Genomic DNA, 18,723 nt, shown 5'->3' with positions numbered 1-18,723 from the left:
CACAAGACTGACACAAAGGAAACATTTTGCCAGTGCCTTCCACAAAACATAGAAGTTCCTAAGCTTAAGAGATTTATTTAAAGCTACATTTCCCTTAAAAATCTGATTTAATTTTTCTCTTAGGAAGGTTATGTAAAGTTTTTAAGTTCCAATCAGAAAGCAGACATCTCCCTCTACTGTTTAGATTTGTCATGACATGCTTTTCCAAAGCTTCTGCAGCATTTCTGGGCAGCTTGATTGTTATGGCTTTTGTAAACGGTCAGCTGTTGCTGAGTTCAGGCTCATGTTTGTAGCTGGGACCTGATGAAAACCATAGACAGGAGCAGTGTTGCACTTTCTGAGAAGTAGCTGTGCTCTTCTGACAGTATGATCATCTTTTTTCATTCATTTCATCACACTGTATTTAAGTTACAAACACATGTTTTTTAAAACTTTTCTGTCAATATAAAATGTTTGCAGTTATTTTATTATTATTATTGTTAATATTATTATTATATTTTGGTATTTGTTTTGCATCCTTGGTTCTGGTATATAAGAAATTTTCAATTCCACACGTAAAAAGATGCCTTTTAAAGGTAAAAAAAATGTAGCATTTCATTCTTCTATATGAATGATATACTATAATAGTTGCATGCACATAACAGCTGCATGCTGTGAATGTCTGAAAGGACGTTCCTTCCTTCGTCTGCTCTCTATAAGAATATCGTCTATGTAACTGTAAAAAAAAGTATCAAATCTATTTGTTGAATCTGGCACGTTTGACTCTCCGTGTACTTCACATGTCAAATGTGCAAATGTGTTCTCAAATGAACTTCCTCTGTTATCAAAACTGTTTAAGGAATACATGATGTTCTGTTTGTGTTGTATGTCTGTAATATATATATATATATATATATATATATATATATATATATATATATATATATATATATATATATATATCTGTATATATATATATATATATATATGTCTCCGGTGGGGCCCTGCGTTGGGTTCTCCCGGCGCGGCGGGGGGGCTGCTCTCCTGGTTGGGCTGGGGCGGCGCTCTCTCTCCCTCCGTGCTTCCCTGCTCTCTGGCTCTGGGGGCCTTGCGGCGGTCCTGCTGGCCCTGGCCTGGGTGGCGGGCTTGGTCGCCCGGGCGGCGGTTGTTCCCTGCCGGTTCCCGTGTGGCGTTGGGGGGATTCCGGCTGCCGCTGCTGCTGCGGTGGGGGTCTTGGGGTGGGGATGGCTGGGCACTCTCCCTCCTTCTTTCCACGTTCCACCATCCATTTTAGAAGAACATAAACACTCACCTGAGCACAGGTGTTAGCTCACCTTTGCACTTACAGTTTGCATGACTGAATGACTGAAATATTTCACACTAGTTGGTTTTAAGGCATAAGTATGCGTGTGAACACTATCTGTTTTGTATATATGTCGACAGGTGGACATTTTTTGCAGCTAGCAGGTGTGTTTATAACATTTGAGTGTGTGTGTGGACAGGCTCCGCCCTTATTGTACTACATTTGAACGTTACCATAATGATTAACAACCAGTAAACTTGTTGCTTTATGCTGCTTCATGGTCTTATCCCCCTTCCCCTCCTATTATCACCCCCTACCCCCCCTCTCTCTATCGTCCCTCTCTCTTCTTCCCCTCTTTCCTTTTCCGTCCGGTCCAACACCAAAGATTTTCAGACATGATTGAAATTAATAAAGTCTGGCCTCAATTACAAAAGGGGTTTATCCAGACATACCTTTGGTTTGTCTGAAGATTAATAACCCCTCTTGTTAAAGTAAAATCTGTCCAACACAAGAGGCCCTCAGCTCTCATCTGTCTGCCCAGCTGTTGGACAGGACAAGTTAAAAAAAAAAAAAAAAAAAAAAAAAAAAAAAAAAAAAAAAAAAAGTTTAAGGAATACATGATGTTCTGTTTGTGTTGTATGTCTGTAATATATATATATATATATATATATATATATATATATATATATATATATATATATATATATATATATATATATATATATATATATATATATATATAAAATTTATTCATTTTCATTTTTGGGTTCAGGGGAAATAAATTAAACATGCCTTATGAAGCTGTGTTGTTGAGATCATTGAACTGCAGCCACTGTGATGTTGCTAACTATGACAATGCTGACTCTCCAGCAGGGAGGCATTTGGCATGACTTGACCATGGATTTGAACTCACTACTTTCCATTCTCAGGGTGGACACTCTTTCACAAGGCCACTGATACATTTAGTGAAACATCTCGACTTTTGCCTTTAACCCTTTTGCTATCTTAGATGACCCCACCCTTACATTGACGTGTTCTCCCTACCATGACAAAGGTGGATAAAGGTGGAAAGATTTCATGTAATCCATGGACACCAGTGAAGATCACAAATCATTGAAGAAAAAAGGTTCAGCGCACTGTCTAGTGGGTCTAGATGACCCAACTCCCAATGTTAAAATGCCTAGGATAGCACAAGGGTTAGGAATGTGCTCCAACTTATCCTTGTCCTAAAATAATAAGGCAATCGTTTGACTTTAACACCTGAACTTATTTCCAATTAAAATAAAATAAAAATTCAATTAGGTTTTTGTGTTCAAGTAGATGCTAGATTAAGTTGATATAGTTAATTTAACAATAGCACTCTTCCATTGTTGTCAACACCAGATTCAAATACTCATGCAGAATGGAAAGAAGATTAGATTTAGGCTGTTTGGGCAATAATTTTGTAAGAAAATTTAAATCTAATCTGCTGTATTCATGGTACTGTTTGCAAACATTAAAAATATGCAGCTTTACTTTATCCTTTTGAAGATAATTCTTGCGTACGGTCAATTTTGACACTAGAATTGCACCAGTACCGTCTAGAATGAAAAGGAAACAGACATTTGACCCTATTTTAATGAGCAGCTACATGTATGTTACCGGTAGTCAGTTTCATAATAAATGTAAAACTACAAACATGTTTTTTTTTTCCATTCTGCACTATAAATGATGTTTCCATACCAGAAACATAATGTGACCTACAAGAGACATTTGGTTGTTTTTGGAGCACTGTGTTTTTTTAAACATTGCCTATTTGACAGTTGATAATAAGACATTACTACAGTTTTGTATGAAGAAAAAAAATTCTCACCCAAACCATGTTTATATATTTATTGGATACTTGAAAAAAGTTTAAACACATTTTTTTGAGTTCACCATAATATGGTCATTCTGCCACCATGTGGTCATGAGCAACATTACATCCATTTCCAACAGCTTATTTAAAGAACATTTTTTACTGGACATCCACCCACAATATGGTTTCAGTCAATTTTTAAAAGAATATAATCAAATACGGAAATATATTTTGGTCAATTTGAACATTTCTGCCCACTGGGCTCATCAATAGTTATTTAATTATGTCATCATATTACAGACTTTAGAAAGTAAGATGCATATGATGTGCCAACCTGCAACTTCCCCTTTTTTTCCCCACTCACCACAGGTAGCGCTGACATTTGGTAACAAAGAAAATTTCCTTGTGGCAGAAAAAAGTCTTATAAAATTCTGATATGCACAAAGAAAAAGAAAAAATCCTACCTGAGGTCAAGCTCTGTGATACCAACATGCTGGTCTAGAGTTTGTTTCACACAATCTTACAAGAAAAGTGAGGTTTGGGGTCATTCCTCCTAATCCCAAGAACTTTGATTTAAACGTCAGAGGACATCAATGCTTAATTCAATCATAATTCATACATAATCATGGAGTAGTCAGATTGAATGCAAATTGAGTTCTTTGAATTGAACCACTGCATGCCTTTTTACAACTAAGTTTTACTGAATAGTCTTAGCCTGATTCAAGTTGTCAAAGTAGCACTTAAAGACTATTAGAATTATTGATACATCTATTTAATTATTGTTTATTATTATTTAACTTCAAACATGTGAACACTTTTTGTGTGCTCCATCTAGGAAAAAAAACCTTAAGATAAAGAAAACTGCTAAATCCAATTTTAGGGTGATGGCGATGCTGGAGCTCTAAAACCCAGGTACTTTTGGGCAAAGGCAGTGTACACTCTGGACAGCTTGCTAGTTTGTTGCAGGACCACACAACCAAACACACTCAAATTCACTTGCAAGGGACAATTTGGAGTCATCAAAGGAAACACATTTTTGGACTTTTTGATATTTGCCAGGTGAAACCCCACTCATACACAGAAAGAACCCAGCTTGGATTTGAACCAGGGCCTTCTCACTGGGAGTTGAGAGTGCTATCCACTGTTCTGAAGTTGTAGTTTTGACAGACCTTGAAAGAAATGCATGTGCCTATTGTTTATTTCAATTCAGTTTTATTTATATAGCCCAATTTTACAACACAGTAGTCTCAACAGGCTTCACTAATTGTACAAAACATAAAATCACTTATAAAATACAATAGCTCATTGCTAAACTAAACTAAATCAACTAAGCTAAACTTGGATTTTTTTTTTTTGTACTTGGGATAAAAAAAAAACTAAAATTAGGATCTTTTGGAATATATTATAATCTAAATAGGTATGATTCTTGGGATTGAGTGTGAGGAGAAGAGTACTAGAAAGGGAGACTCCATGAGTGGCAGGGCAAAGAGGATTTTCAGTCTGTTGGCCAGCAAGTGGCTAATCCTGGACCACTGGCTCCATGTCTCTCTGATCCCCTCTCTGTCCCTCAGTCTGCCTTCACTTTGCAGATAGAGCCTCTTTGGACTAAGCTGCACAGAACCCACTGCTACTTTGCTGCCATTTGTCTTCATCAACCCCAAGGTGAGTGATGGAGTTCTATTAGAAATTGCTGCCTCACACAATCTTTTTGGCACACAAAATAACTTGTTAGAGCTGACTGTGGTGGACTTTTTGTCAAACTAAGAGGAGATAAAACATTTGGAATTACATGGTCAAGCTGAAACTTTCTTTCACAGCTTGAGCAACTGAAAGATATAAGTCTTTGAACAAGCTGTTGTAGTCGTTATTTGTCTGCTGGACTTACAATATTTATAGCTCACTCTGTGTCCCAGACAGCAGCAGAGCCTATTAGGCTCGTTCACAGGTAGCAACCACGTGTTGAGTACTGTTGGAAAAGCCTTAGACTTACCTCAAAAGGTTTCAGACCAAATCGTTTTAAAGACTGTTGAACAAATTGTTACTTTTCCAATCTTTGGAGGGTGCAGGTTTCTTTATTTTTTCTTTTTCTCTTCACCTTTTCAAATCATCAGGTGTGTGTTGGAAATCCCACTAATCCCACTTTTGACAATCTCTTTAAATTGCCCTTTTTTGCCCTTTAGCTCTGTCTAATGACCTTTAGGTGACTCTTCACTTGTTGATTTTGATCCTCACTCCTCCACAAATCACGTCTCGTCTTCTTTCATGGTACTTTTTTCCTAATTCCTGCTTTTGATTTACCCCAAATTACTTTACAAATGAACTCAGCAGAAGCTAGCTTTTTAAAAAATATATATATATTAGAAAACATTAAATTCACCTTTTATCAAGATTACCTTCTCCTTCATTTGACCTAGTGTTCATTTGACTCCTCCTTCCCACCTGCCATTTTACCAGACCTTTCTTTTTTTCAGGCTTTTCTTGTGTACTTCAACTTGACAAACCAGCAGTACTTTTTGTTTTCAAATGTAATAATCATGTCACTATTTTTAACAGTGAAGTATACTGTGTGTTAAATCAGAATGACAGTGCCTCGTTTGGCGTCCAATCACAAATCATCTAATCAGCTGAGCAGGTCATTCTCTCAAAGTGACCAATCAGAAAGCCTGACTCTGCCTCAACCATAATCTCATTAGGCAGGCTGCAGGCATATCTGTTACTTAAGCATTTGATACCTTAATGCAATAAGTAGTTTGTCTAGAATTGTACGTGGCAAGATAAGGAATATATAATCAAGAAATTACTGTCAAAAGAAAGTTGAACTTGGAAAACTTTGCCTTAGATTTAAGTCATTCTTGAAAGAAGTTCCTTTTCTACTTCAGTTTGTTATTTATTGCTATTATCAAACTGCATTGAATCTCTGTGCAGCCATTTAAAGATCATCTGAGAAAAAATACACACACAAAGAACAACCGGCAGATACAGAGTCTTCCCTCTCCGTGCCGCTGAGCTGTCTGCCATAACCGCCTAATTCCCAATTATCAGCTTCCTCTGAATGCCATCTGTGACCTTTATGCAGGATTCTGGTAAAGTTCAGGCTTAGCTAAATTGTGTCTCATTGTGCTACAAAGTGGAGGAAATAAACACAAACACCTGGTCTGACATTTTTAGCACCAACATGAGACCATAATCAAGCGTTTGGTTAATGAGAGCCAGTGGCTTTTAACTTACTGGCATTTTCACATGCTTTTATGTGTTTTCGTACTGATATCAATTGGAAGTTTGTTGGAGCATAACAGTTTACCGTTGCCCCTTCCCCGTTAGGTGAAAACCGGACTGCATAGCCATGGCGAACTCCTTCACTCGCATGATTTCTGGCCGCAACACGGCCCTGATGATGGCTATGGGAGCCAGCACTCTGGCATCGGGATATCTGCTCAGTGACAGCACTGCTGCCGCTGAGAGGATGAGGACCTACCCTCCCAGGTAGACGTCGGAAAAAGTATAAAGTATAGTAGTTTTCAATCACTCATGAATATACAGTACACACACTATCTGAGCTCTTTACGACGTTCAACAGTGCTGATTATCCTGACCTGAGGAAGCACAACAACTGCATGGCAGCTGCCCTGACCCCGTCCATCTATGCACGCCTGAGGGACAGGGCAACAACCCACAACTGGACTCTGGACCAGTGTATCCAGACCGGAGTGGACAATCCTGGACACCCTTTCATCAAGACTGTGGGCATGGTAGCTGGAGATGAGGAGAGCTACGAGGTCTGGGTTTACATCCAAACTGAGCTGTTTTGTCCCTTAAATGTTGCTTAAGCTGCTTGTTCACCCATCAGGTGTTTTCTGAGCTCTTTGACCCCGTCATCAAAGACAGACACAACGGCTATGACCCACGGACAATGAAGCACCCAACTGATCTGGATTCATCCAAGGTCAAACCCTGAACTCACTCCTTGTTCAGTTTCCTTTTGTCTCAAGCAAAGTAAAACCAAATGCCTTGTTCTCCTCAGATCACTTCAGGAATGTTTGATGAGCGCTATGTGTTGTCATCTCGTGTGCGTACTGGCCGCAGCATCCGTGGACTGAGTCTCCCCCCGGCATGTACGCGCTCTGAGCGCCGGGAGGTTGAGCGTGTGGTTGTGACGGCTCTGTCCGGCCTGAAGGGAGACCTGGCGGGTCGATACTACAGCCTGGGAGAGATGTCCCAGAGGGAGCAGCAACAGCTTATCGATGTCAGTCCAGAGTTTCTTTTGATTCTGTTTTTAAGTGCTCGTACCATCTCATGTTTCTACTGACCTGTTTGTCAATTGCACAATCAGGAGCACTTCCTGTTTGACAAACCCGTGTCACCACTGCTCACTTCAGCTGGAATGGCTAGAGACTGGCCTGATGCTCGTGGAATCTGGTAAGACATAAATTTCTTCACTTTTTCACTTTTCTGTAAATAAAAAAAAAGAAAAAGAATAGTTCTAGTCTAGATCATCAATTCTTTCTTTAATCCAAGTCTGAGTTTTTCCCTTTTACATATAATCTCTGATTTATAATTTTGTGATTATGATTCTGCATTAATCCACTTTGCTGACTCAGGCACAATAATGAGAAGAACTTCTTGATCTGGATCAACGAGGAGGACCACTCGAGAATTATCTCCATGGAGAAAGGTGGAAACATGAAGAGAGTGTTTGAAAGGTTCTGCAAAGGTCTCAAACAGGTGTGATCATCACCCAAAGTGAAATGCTGCCATCTTTTTATTATGTTCACGTTTCAAGGCACTAATTCAGCGTTTTACTCTAACCTGTAGGTGGAGCATCTGATTCAGGAGAGGGGATGGGAGTTCATGTGGAATGAGCGACTGGGTTACATCCTCACCTGCCCCTCTAACCTCGGCACTGGTCTCAGAGCCGGTGTACATATTCGACTGCCTTTCCTCAGCAAGGTAGTTCAGTAAAAACTCAACAGCTGCTCACACGCACACACACACACACACACACAAAGACATTCATGCATTACCTACTTTTGTCACAATTCGATGTAGGACCCACGCTTTGGAAAAATCCTGGAAAATCTGAGACTACAGAAGAGGGGCACGGGGGGCGTCGACACTGCTGCTACTGGAGACACCTTTGACATCTCTAACCTGGACCGTCTGGGCAAGTCAGAGGTAATCCCACACTAAACAACCTTTAAAAAAACTTAGAGATGGAGTTAAAAGATCAAACAAGAGAGAGTAAATATTTGCCACTAATTATTTGCGATCTTAAAATAACTGCAGATTTTTATTCTGCAATCCTGATTTGGAAGTGGCAAATGAAGTGATACAGATGCTTCACCAATACCTACTTTTTGCAAAGCATTTTGAGTATAAACTCGTTAAACCTTTCAATTAAAAAAGTGTAAGGAGACAACATCAAATTAAAATAATATTTCTAGAAACCAATATTCCTAAAAGCTCAGATGCTCATACAGAGAAATACACTCACCTATTGCTTTATGATCTTTAATTTCTTGGTTTTAGAAAGACAAATGTTCTGCATAGCTTTGGTTTTAAAGCAATTTTCTTTGAAAATGTTACTCACTTGGATAACCTAACTCCAGCTGAATCTGGTTCTGGTTTCGCTGCAGGTGGAGCTGGTACAGTTAGTAATTGATGGAGTCAACTACTTAATTGAGTGCGAGAAAAGGCTGGAGAAAGGACAGGACATCAAGATTCCTGCCCCAATCTCTCAGTTCAGGAAGTGAACGCCTTCTCTGCAGGAAGAGTTGAAGCAGAACAGGCACTCGAGTGACTGCTTGTCTTATTAATTTCTTAGTCATGTCATGTTTGGTGATGTATTAGCTTCAGTTTACAAAAAGTCTTTACATGTTCATGAATTCTAATCCCAATAAACGAATCAAAAACTGAGGTGTGTTTTGGCAATACATATTTACATATTTGTGGTTTGCTTTGACTTAGTTTACTACAGTGAGATTCTGTATGTTTATTCGCTTTCCACACTAAACGACTGCATAGCTCAGTTGGTTAAATGTCTTTTTTATTTTCAACTCTAGATTCCATGTGGTATGACTACAAGTCTACCCAAAAAAGAACAGTACAACTCGACAATCAGCAACTGTAACACAACCAAGAGGAAAAACAATTGAAAATAACTGGGAAGAAATCAGCACAAGACATTAGAAATAGAGGTAATAACAACTTACTCACAGGAACAGGTGACAAGGAAAATCAGCAGGAGCACGTCCGGTACCAGGGGGATAATAAGTTAAAACCAGCTGTGCTGATCAAAAGGAAATCCTGGTGGAACCAGAGGAGTAAGGAACTGACATGTTGTTTGCCACAACAATTGCCATGTACTACGTCCATCCATTTCTTCAAATCTGCTTAATCTTTTTTATACTACGTTCACACCGGGCTCAAAAACGCGCCTTGAAGTGACTACTTCTGAAGTATGTAAATGCGTGTATATCCGCATTTCGGGCGTTCAAAACTCTTGCCTACACGTGTCCCTATAAAAGCTTTACGTTTGTTTGCGCGTTTTACCAAGATTTGCACCACTTTGAAATTTTGCTCCAAGCACATTCTTGAACACATATCATATGCCTGGTGTGTAGATTTAGGGTCGTGGGATCTATCCCAGCGAAGGGTACACCTTGGACAACCATGCACACTCATGCCTAGGGACAGATTCACCTCCTGATGCACCCACATGCAACCCCATGTACTCCATCATTTGACACTTTCTGTCACATATTCTTAAGCAGACACACACAACCACAGAAGTCAAAGAACAAACAGGAACTGTGGAAGTAAAACTGGGATTTTAACACACAGCAGACTGTATCTTTCAGAATTTTGCAAGTTATTACAAAAAGGTTACAACAATTTTACAAGTTTTTGGATCAACATTAAACTTTTTTTTGTCTGTTCAAGGCTAGAACCACTTTTCCTACTTGAGCTTGTATGCTGTTTAAAGAATTTTTTTTTTTTTTTGGATCGATGGCAAGTGTCAGCTAACTAACAGGAGGCTAAAGAGAAAAATCAAAATATTGGAGGTTGAAATGAACACTTACCGGTAGGTTGACACTTAACTTGAAGTATGCTTGTGGCGTACTCTGTGAATTAAGAATAAAAAGCATGCTGTTGGGTTTTCAATAAAGACTTTGAAATGACCATATATGTAAAATTAAGTTTAATTTGCTTTTTTGCTGTTTCAATTTTGGTTTAGTATAAATATATAAAAAAAAGAGCTCACCAGGACTACATCACCATCATCTTTACTATTAAAGTAGATGATAAAAAGTCACTAACTGATGATTACTCCTGAGCAGCAGGTGCTTAACCTGGCATTCAAACCTCCACAGCCTCCTACACGATGCCTTTAATCCTGAGAGTAAAAGGCCAAGCTCATTACTGTCAGGCAAACAGAGCAGGCAGGCCAAAGTGAGGTGGGTCAAACAATACTATTCATGTACAGCTCCATCCTGTTTACAGTGAAGAAATGCTGAACATTATGAAATATAATTTAAAATAACCATCAGTTAATGATTTAATTATTTGCATGAGTGCTCCATTCATGTCCTTCCTCCTAAAGTGTATTTCTGAGATGCTCTTATTTTTCTGGCAGCAGATTAATGACGTAAAACTATTAATGCTCTTACAGACACACACCAAATAGCTCAGAAACTGTACATATTATGGATGGGTGTTAATAGGGAACTGATGCAGGAATTAATAGAAACATAATGAGGCAGGGATTATTCGGATTTTTCATTTAGATGGTCAGAAATAGCTTTTGATTGTAAATACAACAGTATTTTAAAGCAATTAGGAGTAACAATAATTTGCATTTTTTGAAGAGAAATCATTCAGTTGCTTATGAAAATGTGTAGTTTTAAAACTTTCACGATGCATTGTTTATAAATTGATTGTTAATTGCCTTTGCATGAGGTCAACATTCCAAAGCTGAATTCACACTGTGTGTAGTTAAAGAAATTAGGCAATAGAGGGCAGTAGAGAGGTAACCTAGTTTTGACTCAGACACCCATAGTTTACTGTACATGCAAGTGATTGCTGATAAAAAAAAATAAACATAAATTTACTGTTACACTTTCTGAATTAGATGATTGTAGTTTTTTTTCTGTTTTAAAGGACCTGACTCAAATTGCCATTATGTCCCTGTTTTATTGCAATCCATGTCATCAAGGCAGTTTATCTGGAGTTCTGGAAATTTTTTTGTTTTTTGATGTTACTTATACTATGTTGTGATTTATTGTCATTTTTATTTTGCTTCGTGTGAGGATTAGTGGTCTTGGTTTAGTTGTTTATGAATCAGTAACCAAAACAATGAAGAATATCAATTAAAAAAAAGCTTTCAGAGCCATGGGGTCTGTAATAATTGTGGGTAAAACTTTGATTGTTTTATCCTTGAGAGTTAATGTGATTTATGAAACAAAAGTTCAAACAATAATGGACTTTAACTTCAATAGGTTATTCTTTTTGTTCCATCTCATAAACATTAAATAGTCCCTGCTTTGCATGTGTGGCGTTCTGTTATTATCATGCTGGCTGAAATAAAGAATTTCCCAAATAAATTCACTAAAGCACATGTGCAGTTCATTTACACTGTGCTTTCTCTTTCAAAGCATTGACTCACACATCAGTGCAGTCTTTGCAGGAAGTGTCCTGCTCAGGATTTAGCAAAGACACATCTTACACTTTAAGACACATAAATGTGATTCTATGTGCTTTCATTTTGAGCTTTTTCATAACTATATGATAACACTATTTCTGAATTAGATTAATGTGTTTTTTTTAAGTTTCAAAAGGATGTGACTCAAACAGCCTTGTTTTATTGCAATACATGTCATCAGGGTAGTTTATGGGCACTTTTGTCTTAAACAAACCAGTTGTAGAACAATGTTGCTGTTGTTGTTGATATTTACGGAGCCCGTGTCCTGACATTAAGATATAAAAATATATCTTGTTCCCACAGATTAATATCTTGTTCCCACAGGTTATTATGTCGTTCGCACGAAATACTATTCCGTTCCCACAAGATACTATTCCGTTCCCACAAGATACTATTGCGTTCCCTCAAAATACTATTCCGTTCCCTCGAAATGATTAACTCGTGCGAACGCAATAATTATGTCGTTCGAACGCAATAATTAATCCGTTCGAACGCAATAATTATTCACGTCATAAGTCATTCACGCGGATATGCTCTCTGTACGCCGGCAAAAGCCGCTTTCAGCGGTAACTTCCGTGTCTCTGTGACCCATATTCGTTCAAAAAAGGAACATGAAAAACAAAAATGATCACATATTACCGTCTCAATGAATATAAGAAAAATATCAAAAGATTTATGATAACTAGGCTGCTTTGTCATACGATAGCTCCTGCTAGGCTACTACTAGCTCCGCCGCAGAGCTCTCTGATCATATATGCCGGCATTTGGGCAACTGGCTGGTCTTGTCAGACAGCTGATATTGTAGTTTAGGGTCGAATAGGAATAATAATATTCAGGACTTGTCTTTTATTAACTTTAGCAGTCAGTATCTTTACATTCGAAGGCTATTAGGCTACATGCTAACTGACTAGCCGATCATTTCCTGTTATTAATTTACGTCATAGATTTACAGCAGATACCTTCACATTTCTGGCTGTGTGTGTCTCATTACATTGCATTGAAGACACGGAGGATGTTTAGAGAACAGATTTATTTATTTTAAAAAGCACAGAAGCATCCATCATATTCACGTTCACATCATCTGGTACGCCCTCAGTCATCTTGCTGCAAAAGCCGCTTCCTGTCGCTACTTCCGTGTCTCTGTGAGCATTCAATAGGGGTAAAAATAAAAGCAAGAATAGTCGATCTGTTATTTTCTCGATGAAAATCTGAAAAATATCATATTAAGCTGGATGCTTCGCCTAAAGCACTTACCTTTAGCTTGTAGCATAACAACAATAGCAGTACGTCCCGTTTCCCAGAGTGCTTTGCTGCGAATCACTGGCCAATTATTGGTCTTGTTGTTAGACCTTGGTCACAGGGACACGGTGATTGGCTAGTGATTGGCAGCAAAGCACTCTGGGAAACGGGACGTACTGCTATTGTTGTTATGCTACAAGCTAAAGGTAAGTGCTTTAGGCGAAGCATCCAGCTTAATATGATATTTTTCAGATTTTCATCGAGAAAATAACAGATCGACTATTCTTGCTTTTATTTTTACCCCTATTGAATGCTCACAGAGACACGGAAGTAGCGACAGGAAGCGGCTTTTGCAGCAAGATGACTGAGGGCGTACCAGATGATGTGAACGTGAATACGATGGATGCTTCTGTGCTTTTTAAAATAAATAAATCTGTTCTCTAAACATCCTCCGTGTCTTCAATGCAATGTAATGAGACACACACAGCCAGAAATGTGAAGGTATCTGCTGTAAATCTATGACGTAAATTAATAACAGGAAATGATCGGCTAGTCAGTTAGCATGTAGCCTAATAGCCTTCGAATGTAAAGATACTGACTGCTAAAGTTAATAAAAGACAAGTCCTGAATATTATTATTCCTATTCGACCCTAAACTACAATATCAGCTGTCTGACAAGACCAGCCAGTTGCCCAAATGCCGGCATATATGATCAGAGAGCTCTGCGGCGGAGCTAGTAGTAGCCTAGCAGGAGCTATCGTATGACAAAGCAGCCTAGTTATCATAAATCTTTTGATATTTTTCTTATATTCATTGAGACGGTAATAAAGTGATCATTTTTGTTTTTCATGTTCCTTTTTTGAACGAATATGGGTCACAGAGACACGGAAGTTACCGCTGAAAGCGGCTTTTGCCGGCGTACAGAGAGCATATCCGCGTGAATGACTTATGACGTGAATAATTATTGCGTTCGAACGGATTAATTATTGCGTTCGCACGAGTTAATCATTTCGAGGGAACGGAATAGTATTTTGAGGGAACGCAATAGTATCTTGTGGGAACGGAATAGTATTTCGTGCGAACGACATAATAACCTGTGGGAACAAGATATTAATCTGTGGGAACAAGATATATTTTTATATCTTAATGTCAGGACACGGGCTCCGTAGATATTACTGCTGCTAACTGCAATATATATTCTGTTATTATTTTTCAGCCTTTTTGTATTTTCTTGATTGATTGTTGATGTTAAATTGTCAGTAGAAGTGACTGGTTGTAGTGCTACTATTTAAGTTATTACCTGCAATACTAAAGTGAAAAACGACAGGTAAAAACACTGTATATGACTCATTTTATGCCATAATTTAAACTTGTGCTATCTTAGATGACCCCACCCTTACGTGTTCTCCCTACCATGACAAAGGTGGATAAAGGTGGAAAGATTTCATGTAATCCATGGACACCAGTGAAGATCACAAATCATTGAAGAAAAAAGGTTCAGCGCACTGTCTAATGCAGTGTTTTTCAACCTTTTTTGAGCCACGGCACACTTTAACCCTGACAAAAATCCCGCGGCACACCAGCACCAAAAAAAAAAAAAAAGCAGAAATTCATGGTCTGTATTGATCGACAGCCCCCCCCCCCGCGCGCAATCTCACGTGGATTTTTGTGATAATTGTGGCAGAAAAAGCAGGAAGTTGCGGCTAAAGACGAGCTCTAGCTGGTATTTTTGTTAGAACTGAGCGACTTTATCAGCAGAATTAAGAACAAGGAAGTGATTGTTTGGATGGACAAAGAGCTGATTTCCTGGAGATGGAAAATATTTTTAGATCAGTTAATGAGGGCAATTTCTCCACTGCGCACTTGACCATCTCCCACGGCACACTAGTGTGCCGCGGCACACTGGTTGAAAAACACTGGTCTAGTGGGTCTAGATGACCCAACTCCCAATGTTAAAGTGCCTAGGATAGCACAAGGGTTACAGAAGAATTAAAAAAACATTTTTGACAACATCCAGGTTATTAATTGAGTGATTTTCTTTTTTTTTTTGGCTGCTAAAATGCTAACGTCTTTTGCCTTCAGAGCTGCCTTAATCCTTGGTGGCATCGAAACGTTCCTCAGAGAGTTTGGCCCATATTAAAGTGATAGCATCATGTAGTTGCTGCAGATTTGTCAGCTGCACATTCATGATGCTAATTTCCTATTCCACCACATCCCAAAGGTGATCTATTGGGTTGAGATCTGGTGACTGTTGAGGCTATTTGAGTCCAGTAAACTCATTGCCATGCTCAATAAACCAGTCTATGATGACTCCAGCTTTACGACATGGCGCCTTATCCTGCTGGAAGTAGACATCAGAGGATGGTTCACTTTGGTCATGAAGGGATGGATCTGGTCAGCAACAACACTCAGGTAGGCTGTGGTGTTGAAACCATGATCAATTGGTAATGAGGGGCCTAAAGTGAGCCAAGAAAATATCCTCCAGACCATTACACCACCAGCTAGAACCGCTGATACAAGGCAGGATGGGTCAATGCTTTCATGTTGTTGATGCTGAATTCTGACCTTCCCATCCAAGCGTCGCAGCAGAAATGGAGACTCACTAGATCAGACAACATTTTTTCAATCTTCTATTGTCCAATTTTGGTGAGTCTGTGTAAATTGTAGCCTCTGTATCCTGTTCTTAGCTAACAGGAGTGGCCCTCGGCGTGATCATCTTCTGCTGGAGTCCATCTGCCTCAAGGTTGGATGTGTTGTGCGTTCACAGATGCTCTGTAGACCTCGGTTGTAGCCAGTGGTTATTTGACTTACTATCAGCTAGAACCAGTCTGTCGTTCTACTCTGACCTCTGGCATAAACAAGGCATTCCCACACACAGAACTGGATACTGGATATTTTCACTTTTTTGGACCATTCTCTGTAAACCCTAAAGGTGGTTTACAACAGTTTCTGAAATACTCAGACCAGCCGTCTGGCAAGAACAACCATGTCAAAGTCACTTAAAGGGCCCATATCATGATTTCCTTAAGCCTTTAAGAGTAAACTAGATCCATATGTATGGTAATATATTACCTTTGCTAAGCCAAAGAGATTTTCTTTTATGAAAAATTAGTTACTGACACAGTTCATTTTGCTACTCGATCTCTGAGACTCTGGTTTTTGCTCCTTGTGGGAGCCATCCATTTCATGACATCAGCCTAGAGCCGGCTTCAGCAGCGTGTCTCCCTTTCTCGCCCACTAAAAACAAACAACATCCAAACTTTTGCAAAGATGGACATGCATATATTGTTCGTGTAAAATAAAAGCGTTTTGCCGATCACTCCACAAACAAAAGTGTGTGTGTGTGTGTTAGCCTGGGGGCGGTGCTGGCGGCTCCTTACTTGTCTACATCACAATTTGAGAACATGCTCGTTTTTGTGGATTGGGAAGGGCTGGTGCTCGGAGCGCAAGTTTTTAGAGGAATGCTGAGAAATACGTGTATTGATCAAAATACCACTTTGGGGTTGTGTATAGTTAGGAATAAACATTATAATACACTTAATGGTTAAATGGATAAAAGTTATGAACCGGATAATGATAAATCATGTAATAAAATGGTTAGAGTAGAACAGGAGTGGGATTATATAAGTTCGCTTCCTTCCAGTCCCTTTCAAGCAATATTTAATTTTATGTCTAATTTTCCAAAGTTTGATACGTCTTTGTGTAAATGTATAACTGCTGATTGTCTTGTTTTTGTGTATTATTTTCTTGATTGCTTGAAAGAAACCATTTCAAATCAAATCAAAACTTAAAAGGTCAAAAAAGTTGATTTTCCATGATATAGGCCCATTAAATCACCTTTTTTTTCCACATTCTGTTGCTCTGTTTGAACTGCAGTAGATCGTCTTGATCTTGCCTTCATGCCTAAAAGCATTGAGTTGCTGCAATGTGATTAGTTGATTAGACATTTGCATTAACGAGCAGTTGGAAAAGTTTGCCCAATAAAGTGGCCAGTGAGTAAATGTTCAGGTTAACAGTAATTTCAAAATGTACCATAAAATCAGACTTAAACCTGTTTTTTTTTTTCTGTATTCTTATCATTGTGCTGTTGTGATTTTGTAAGTACAGGACTTGTCTCCATTTAGGAAGCCTAAAGTTACAAAAAAAAATGTATTGACATCACAGCATTTGTCTTTCATTGGTATTTATGAATGTCTTAAAAACAGTCAGTAAGGTAACCACAAATCTAAATTGTCCAAGTAAAAGTTTAAATTTAGAGAACCTTTTATTTCTCTGTATATCTAATCTTAAATTATTTTTCTGTACGTGTTATTATATATTATTATTAGTAGTATAAATATTCCATCTCAAACATGCAAAATCTGTATGAAGTTCATGTATTTGTCAAAAAACAGAAGGAATGAGCAATTTTCTAGTAAACAAGTTTAGAGAAAAGCTCAGTGAAGAGAAAGATAGATGAAATTACACCCCAGGAAAACTCTTTCATGTCTATTCTGATATTTCTATAAATGTATATTGGTCACATTTTTTTCCCTACACTGACATTTGCAATGATAACCTACTTAAAAATCGTTGCAGACCATCAAAAACAGCTGCTCTGCATAGCTGAAGTAAATCATCAAAGATCAATTTTTTTTCTGCAGCATCTTTAGTCCATTTGAGTCTCTAATGAAGTCTGAAAATTGCAACACGTCGAGCGAAAAAACACATCCGCTGGTTAATGGAATCATTGCAGCTGAGTAGATTCCAGATTAATCCCACGTATGCGAAAGATCAAATGCAAGCCAGTAAGACGGATGTCGAGGGGAATAAGAGCACTGAGGCTTTTGGAATAATCCCATTAGGAGCGGCACGTTCATTCAGACTGAGGAAATTCTGCTGTACAGTAGTAATGACAGGGTTTGGGGGGGTCAGTGGGGTCTGTCAGTTGACGGTGACAGAGAAGAGGCCCCAAACAAAGTCAGTGTAATGTGGCAATTTGTTCATGCTATTAAACCTTTATGATCTTTATTCTGAACATCATTTATGTTCTATGGAGGATTTTACTATTAATGGAAAAGATTGGATTACAAAGAAACAAAGAGAGACACGCGTCACTACTTAATATGGGTCCCCAAAAGCATGTCTTAGTACAGAAGAAAAATAAACGTGGTTTTATTGCATCTATGAGTCATTGCAGGCTCATCCATTCCTATAATTCTAAAAGGATTTGATCTAAAACATCTATAATTACTGTTTCAATGTACTAGTTTTAATGAAAAACATGTACAGCAAGAGTTTGAGTTAGATTATTAAACCAGAGGAAATGTATTTGACTGGCATGTTTACTGTCAGTTTGACACGTGGTATGGTCCAACAGAACACTGCAAATATATATCTGTCAAAATGTGATGAATTAAATGCACACTTTAAAATAGTGAAATGGATATCAATTTTAAATAAGTATTCTAAGGAGTTTTTGAATTATTTTAGGGTGGAAGGTGAGGTTGTGATTCAGTATAGCAGAGCTGGTTTCATTCAAAGTTTAAAACATTTTAGAAAGAAAAGTTGGCTCCTTGTGGAGATCTTTACCTGGTTCCGAAACCATCCTGATTTTAGTACTTACTCTTGGTTTCCATTATTTTTTTCGAGCTGCTCCTAATTCCAAAATACATTCAAATGTTTTGG

At 38.4% G+C, this 18,723-nt stretch overlaps 1 protein-coding gene and 2 long non-coding RNA genes across 3 annotated transcripts; 2 read left to right on the top strand and 1 right to left on the bottom strand.

Annotated features, from left to right (window-relative positions):
• Positions 1 to 4,644: 4,644 nt before the first annotated feature.
• Positions 4,645 to 9,032, top strand: LOC101156742 (creatine kinase U-type, mitochondrial). Its single transcript, XM_023958289.2, has 10 exons — positions 4,645 to 4,781; positions 6,441 to 6,602; positions 6,697 to 6,895; positions 6,967 to 7,062; positions 7,141 to 7,362; positions 7,450 to 7,535; positions 7,718 to 7,841; positions 7,932 to 8,066; positions 8,166 to 8,291; positions 8,753 to 9,032. Exons 2-10 carry the CDS (start codon positions 6,463 to 6,465, stop codon positions 8,867 to 8,869), a joined length of 1,245 nt encoding a protein of 414 aa, XP_023814057.1. The 5' UTR covers positions 4,645 to 4,781; positions 6,441 to 6,462; the 3' UTR covers positions 8,870 to 9,032.
• A 3,800-nt stretch (positions 9,033 to 12,832) lies between these two features.
• LOC144994613 (uncharacterized) lies at positions 12,833 to 13,256 on the bottom strand. The gene is made up of 2 exons (XR_013658201.1): positions 13,072 to 13,256; positions 12,833 to 12,957 (listed from the first exon to the last, which is right to left on the bottom strand). It is a non-coding gene; the product is annotated as an uncharacterized LOC144994613 (long non-coding RNA).
• On the top strand, positions 13,179 to 13,501 carry LOC144994612 (uncharacterized). Its single transcript, XR_013658200.1, has 2 exons — positions 13,179 to 13,262; positions 13,377 to 13,501. It is a non-coding gene; the product is annotated as an uncharacterized LOC144994612 (long non-coding RNA).
• The last annotated feature ends 5,222 nt before the right edge of the window (positions 13,502 to 18,723 follow it).

The sequence above is a fragment of the Oryzias latipes genome, chromosome 9 (assembly GCF_053564925.1).
Source record: "Oryzias latipes strain Hd-rR chromosome 9, Olatipes_Hd-rR_3.1".
NCBI lineage: Eukaryota > Metazoa > Chordata > Actinopteri > Beloniformes > Adrianichthyidae > Oryzias > Oryzias latipes.
This window is presented reverse-complemented; position numbering and strand designations above follow the sequence as displayed.